We start from the raw sequence: 7,034 nt of genomic DNA on the forward strand, positions 1-7,034 counted from the left end.
AATTTGTCCCGTATATATTTTAGTTTTTACAAGGTTAGGTGATGAAATATAACTATTTTCCCCTAAAATAATCTGGTCTAAGTTCGTTGTCAAAGTGATTGTGCCCGTTACGTTCCAGCGGCACCTGTCGGACGCGGAGTTCGAGGCGGTGCTGCAGCTGCGGCGGCCCGACTTCTACCGCCTGCCGCAGTGGCGCCGCCACGAGCTCAAGCGGCGCGCGCTGCTGTTCTAGGCGACACGACGGGCGAACGACAGGCCACATACGCCCGCGTGGCTTGCTTTGGACAGTGAACGGAGATTATTGGCACAATTTTCCAGGAGGAGAAACTTTACGTTTAAATTTTACGAGCACCTTGCGCTAAAAAAGAACAAAAGAAGAAAAAAGAGAGGGTTTTGTTTAGAAATGTAGCTGTTTTACCGGGGTGGTTATGCCTTTTAAACGAATTGTAAATTTAATTAAGTACATAACTCTTTGATTATAAATATTCTACATCTAAATAGTTATTTCCTAAAACTAAAATAATGAAAATGCCATCGATATCAACAGTAGTTGCGCGGAGGTTGCAATATTATATTGTGTTTTATAAGAGGTGTGTCATTTATGAGTTATAGTAAGAACTCTCATACAGTAATGGATTTATTGTAGGAGAGCCGCTAATATTTGGCTGCAGCCGACGGCGCGGTGAGATAAACATCTTTCATTTGAATATGTCAGGTATTTGATTGTTTACAAACTTTTTGACAGTAAAAATAAATTTTACTTACTCAGGCATTTGGAGAAGGTAATAAATTTAATATTGATAATTGAAATTCCTACTGTATGAAAACGGACTTTAAAAGAAAGTAGAGAAATATTCTACAAAGAGTGTGGTAATTTAGGAATTAAATTATTAGTAGGTGTATGTGGCTTTATTTATAGGGCTTGCCTTGTATAGCGAGAGAGAGAGAGAGGTACTCTAGTACAGTGGACCACACAGAGAAGTATACCGCCTTCGTGTTTTATAGTTATCTGTGTCGCCCACTTTGGAAAAACAATTTACTGATAGTTGTTTCTGTCGCTTATGCGCTTAACATTATGTAGAATTGCCGTCAACTTAAACGCTGGTGTATGCTTTGTCCTTAAATTATAATATGGCGTGTTGGTACTTGAAATTTAAAAGACAAGTTATTCAAATTGTGAGAGCGGGAGGAAGTAAGAAAATGTGCAAGAGCGACAAAGACAGAGTATCTCGACGTAGAGCAACAAAGCTATAGACCGCGCGGTCGGCGCCCGCTTAGCGTAAATGATATTAATAAATTCACATAATAATATATTTGATCGAAGATTATAATTAGCAGTGTGGTGTTCATAGAACTCGCTCCGTACTGATGCCTTGTTTTGATAAAGATAATATATATGTGATGGAGTGCGATTTAGTGAGAACCAAATATGTTGTGAGCTTGTGTTAGAACGCCTGGGACGATTGTGTGAGCGTAGGGCTTCGGACAACGGCAGCAGTGGACGCATCGGAAATAGTAGACAATTTACAAAATATCTGTACTGTAACATATATTAGGTTTGACCCATAAAAATAACGGAGAAACGTAAGGAAAACCCAGTTATTTCAAAATTTAACCATAAAAATGTCTAACATTTTGCATTTGTATGCTTAAACAAAAGCAGTACCTGCCACCTGCTGCTAATTCTAGTTTCTACAGAATTGTTAAAGCATAACTTGTATAAATATTGTCGATGGTCCGCCGTTGCCACGTCTATTATTATTGGTTGTAGCTGCGATGCAAACTATATTTTAAAACGCGATGAGCGGTCAAAAGCACACAATTTTAAGGGGATTTGTGTGCAGCCTCCAGCACTTGCGGCTAAGAAGAAATTGTTGTTATTTTAGTGCGCGGTATCCCTACACAGGTGCTATGCGAACCGCTTCACATTCGCCGGATCAGAGCTTTCATGCCGTGTCATTGATGACGTAGCTGCGGTCTCGCTCGTACTTTATAGGTAGGTACTGATTATATAACACATATTCAAAGATATTTAAATTAATCAGAATGTGAACTGCAGTCGTACGAGCGGGACGGCGGGGAAGTGTAACGTAAGCTTCACACACGTGTAAAAGTAATAAATAATTGTTCCTAGACGTGTGTGCGTGAGAGTGTGTACTGTCACAGGTACTTTATTGTTTTTAATGTTATTTAGACTTTAAATGCAGTCGCAATCTAAGTTTTAAAAATATAATCGATATTTTTATTGGACGGCTTGCGCAATTATTTTTTAATTTAAGTAGTGTTTAGTTTACACGGAGTTAGTATTTAATTGTTAGTGCTGCCGCGTGGGATTTCAACAGCGAACATTCCTATATCTGTCTCGTTCTATGGTTCTTTCTTGCGCGCGCGCAGGTTCCCGCAATAATATTCGTGATATATAATATTTTATCGTTCGCCTTGCGATTCCATTTGGCAGTGTTTGTCGAGCTCCGTGTGGACTACGTTCCAATCAAAACTCAATATTTTATCACAGCGCTAACCACAGGTTTTTAAGATTTTATTTTAGATATACAGGATTTTTAAGGATCTGTCCACTAGAGATAGACGTGGTAATTAAAGCGGGGCAATAATTCTTCTATTTGAGTATCTGCACTTGACCGTGGCTTCGCTCACGCGGAAGCGGCCGTTCCTGATGCATTATTATAGTGCTTTTATTCATCACTTTCGCATTACAATTTTTATTTTACATTTATATTTTATTCGCTGAGACATGGATGTGGCCTGCCTGTAAAAGTATCCATTGTGCGGTGAGTTTTGTTTGGAATGAATCATATTATGGTAGCTGTAGTATAAGAGAACGACACACGCCTAACGATGTTACCAGCCGGTGGCGGCGCCGCGGCTCGCTCTTTACGGTTGACACTATCATAGACAGTTATTATTTTCAAATAACGACTATGTTCCTTTTTTATTTATGATTTCAACTAGGTATAGTGACATCTATCAAACATTTTTAAACTTGTCTATTTCATAAAATAAAACGAGATTTTTCATAAATTCCGAGTGTCAGGGTTTCTCAAACCTGGGCGCGTCTGGGAATCGCTATAGTCGTAGAGGTACAACCTTCGGGAGCTTTATTGATCCATGCAATAAGTTCACAGCGCGTCCAATTTTCAGTGCAATACTTTATTTTATTCATCTACTTACTATTTATTTATTTATTTAATACGTCCATGTAATGGCCCGTTTTTAACTAAATAAGATAAAGGTTTTTTTTAATATAATGAAGGTTTAATATATTTATAGTGAGCTCCTGAGCTTGTATCGAGAGAGTAAATGGAGAGGAAAATGTTTGAGAAACCCCGAGCCGGAGCCCCGGGCGAGCGAGCGGCGCCGCGCAGACAGAAGTTGATATCTACTGTATCTATCTGTATATAGTATATTTTGTAATAACGCTTAACATATTATATTATATTTAATGTACGTATTTCTGCTGGCAGTTCGGATTATTGTAATTTGACAATTTTATCTAAAGCGTGGAAGACATCGGCGATGTAAGGAAATAATAATAAAAGCTGCATTTCCGATTGTGATGCGTTTATTTCATTTGGTGAAGGCTTCCCACGAGTTGCACCAGCTCTCCTGCACCTGCATCGAGTACCAGTAATCTGGAAGACAACCATCAATTCTATATTCAAATGTAACATTTATAAAAACTAAACAAGCGACTTTACATACAAGGCCAATCATAAATCGATTTTAATTCCTGGCACCAATAAAAAAAAATAGGACCACTCCATCTCGTTCCCATGGATGTCGTAAAAGGCGATTAAGGGATAGGCTTATAAACTTGGGATTGTTCTTTTAGGCGATGGGCTAGAAACCTGTCACTATTTGAATCTCAATTCCGTGACCTATCAGTCTTCAAGACTGTTGGCTCTGTCTACCCCGCAAAGGATATAGACGTGATTATATGTATGTATGTTGCATTTTTAAATTAAACATAATTATTTGCATCTGATTGTAAAATTTAATTATGAAAGTTAGGAAGTGCCCTTGCGCTTCGTTTGGCGAGGAATACGAAACTTTAGGAATGAGTATGACGGAACTGAACGGGGCGAGTATAACAGAACTGAAGGAATTTTGTAGCGAGAAGTAAGGATGCGCTGTTAGAGAAATCAAACGCTCTCGCAGCGCACTCCGAACAAGATTAGGCGACTATAACCGGAAGGCTGGTAGAGCCGAAGGTGGGATCGTGAAACCGGCTGAATGTATCGACTTACTGGTTTGGTCGCCGGTGAGGTCGTGGCAGTACTCCAGCAAAATGTCGCACACCGACCCGTACAGCGTGTAGCTGCGGCAGATCAGGTCCGGCCTGCGTATACGCAACTATTAATACAATGACCCCAATCAACACACAAAACAAGATAATTGTGCGGTATATTTAAATACAAATTACAAACGGTAGCCCTACATACATTCGTGACTGAGGGTTGAAAGATCAAAATGGCTCCCTAGAGAAGCCACAGTACGCACTTGACGGCCTCCCAGCAGTTCATGTTGTCGGCGACGCAGTTGGAGATGTTGTAGGAGCCGCGCACCTCCATGTCGAACTTGAATGGCTTGAAGTTCTTGAACGCGTTCTCCATATACTGCGCGTGCGCCGGTATCAGACCCACTGCGCAAATAATAAGTATTAAAAAAATAAGTAGTTAGGAACCTACTGATGATTAGGGGAAGAATTAATAAGAAGCTTAACTATTTTCTTTTCCGAAGTTCCTTTGTTGGAACTTCATGGCTTGTCCTTCTTGTAGCTTTAGTATTTTCTCTTAGTGCAATAAAGAGTACTACCTATATATCTAAGTATTGTGTGTAAATCGTAGACTATTCTGAGCCATATAGATGAACGTGACCTTACAGTCTCTTCAAAAATTGCCCTTGTCTGTTATTCTGATAAATAAGCTAGCTAGGTAGATATTAGGTACTGTTAAGGTTCGTCCATATCTGTTGAGCCTGCTTACTTGAAATTGCTTTTTCTTACAAATGTACCTACGTAGGTTACTACCACGTCCATACAGACAAACACATAAAATACGTACAGTACGATAGGCATAAAATTCCTCCGACTAGAGAAAGAATCGCCTTCATCGTGGACACGCGCTGGCTGCCGCCGAGTTCTGATTGTGACTGTTCCTGGAGCGAGAGTTGTCAAGCCAATTGCCGACGCAAACAGACTGCCGCTAATAAAGATCGTTTATCTAGGTACTCATTAAAACTGTTAATTAGATTCGTTCAGATTTGATTAGCTCGAATCCAGAGTTTCTCAAGGGATCCAGGTAGAAAGCTGAACATATCCTGGCTTAAGATCGCAAAACATGATGACCCCAAACCCCAAAGCGTAGAGTTGGAGGGTGCAACAGGAAATGCGCGGATGTGAGAAAGAGTTAATATGTAAATGATTTATTGTTCACTAAAGGAAATTACAAACTTTACAAATATAAAACATTAGTACAGTACAAAGGCGAGCTTATCCCTAAGTGGGAATTCTTCCAGCCAACCTGACAATAAGAGGATCACATACGAAATTAACGCAAGGGTAACCAACAGGCCGGGTGCCGTGTGGTTCTCGGCACCAATAGAAAAAGAATAGGACTACTTCATCTCTCTCCCATGGATGTCGTAAAAGGCGACTGAGGGGTAGGCTTATAAACTTGGGATTCTTCTTTTAGGCGATGGGCTAGCAACCTGTCACTATTTGAATCTCAATTCTATCTTAAAGCCAAATAGCTGAACGTGGCCTATCAGTCTTTTCAAGACTGTTGGCTCTGTCTACCCCGCAAGGGATACAGACGTGATTATATGTATGTATGTAACCAACAGGCAACATGTCATTTACAAAAGACATATAACAACAATAACATACATACATACATAAAATCACGCCTCTTTTCCGGAGGGGTAGGCAGAGACTACCTCTTTCCACTTGCCACGATCTCTGCATATTTCCTTCGCTTCATCCATATTCATAACTCTCTTCATGCAAGCTCGGCGGTTTCGGGTACTTTTGACCTGACCCTTTACCAGGACGTCCTTAATTTGATCAAGATACGTTCGTCTAGGTCTTCCCACTCCGACCTTTCCCTCCACTCTCTTCTTGTATATCTGCTTAGTCACGCTGTTTTCATTCATCCTCTCCACATGACCGAACCATCTCAACAACAACAACAGTAACAACTGGTTATTAATATGTAGGTATAACATACAAGTATTTTTATAACCAGTTCAACCATCGAGAATTTATTTAGATTATTTTTAAGGAATTAGAAGGGGACAATTTTATATGAAGGGGCAGTATATGCCTAAGACGTGCAGACAATACGGATAAGGACTTGCCGTAAGTTTAAGAATGGTAGTCAGGTAGGTATCTTCAAAATTAGAAGGCGTGGATCATTAATGCGCATTATTAATATATCTAAGTGTTCCGTCTAAATTGTAGACTTTGTCATTGTATGCCATATAAAGACTGTTAGCTCTGTCTACCCCTCTCCTTCTAATATCTAATATGTAAGTTAAGAGTGTAACTTTGAAGGAAACCTTACTCTATGCTATCGATCTATCAGTGGTTGACAAACGTTAGTACGCACCATTCCTGGGAAGGTAACTGGAGTTCGCAAACCACGAACCGTGAAATTTACAATAGGTCTTTAGCTCCGTGCTGGATGTCGAGACCTTAGCTAAACCCACGCTTTCTTAAAAATTGTAAATCTAGTCCAATAAAGATTGTCGTTATTCTTTGAACTTTTAAATTTTCTCTCGTCGGTGTTACCTGCGACGTTTTACCTAAACATCACAGTGGAACTATGATTATTAAGAATATATAGAATTAGTACCTCTTTCCCTCCTCCTGCTGTTAGTCTCGGTTACATGCTCTCTCTGGATCAAAAGTCAAAGGTGCAAGCGATATCAAGTTGCAAAGTGCGATTTACTTTATACTAGTTACCTACATTACAAAAAAAAAACAGAATTACCGCCAAAAAATTTCAACCAATCTT

At 39.7% G+C, this 7,034-nt stretch overlaps 2 protein-coding genes across 4 annotated transcripts in view; one reads left to right on the plus strand and one right to left on the minus strand.

Moving 5' to 3' along the window:
- LOC106141176 (actin-binding LIM protein 3) overlaps positions 1–3,575 on the plus strand; it is a 64,882-nt gene extending 61,307 nt beyond the window's left edge. For all 3 annotated transcript variants that reach the window (XM_060951068.1, XM_060951067.1, XM_060951066.1), the window contains one exon: positions 119–3,575. In XM_060951068.1, coding sequence (XP_060807051.1) covers positions 119–232 — 114 coding nt within the window. In that variant the 3' untranslated portion in view covers positions 233–3,575. The remainder of the gene's footprint in view (positions 1–118) is intronic.
- Positions 3,045–6,950, minus strand: LOC132903266 (uncharacterized). Its single transcript, XM_060951069.1, has 4 exons — positions 6,873–6,950; positions 4,519–4,660; positions 4,266–4,357; positions 3,045–3,650 (listed from the first exon to the last, which is right to left on the minus strand). Exons 2-4 carry the CDS (start codon positions 4,629–4,631, stop codon positions 3,586–3,588), a joined length of 270 nt encoding a protein of 89 aa, XP_060807052.1. The 5' UTR covers positions 4,632–4,660; positions 6,873–6,950; the 3' UTR covers positions 3,045–3,585.
- Between the last annotated feature and the right edge of the window lie 84 nt (positions 6,951–7,034).

Source organism: Amyelois transitella, chromosome 23 (genome assembly GCF_032362555.1).
Source record: "Amyelois transitella isolate CPQ chromosome 23, ilAmyTran1.1, whole genome shotgun sequence".
Classification (NCBI taxonomy): domain Eukaryota; kingdom Metazoa; phylum Arthropoda; class Insecta; order Lepidoptera; family Pyralidae; genus Amyelois; species Amyelois transitella.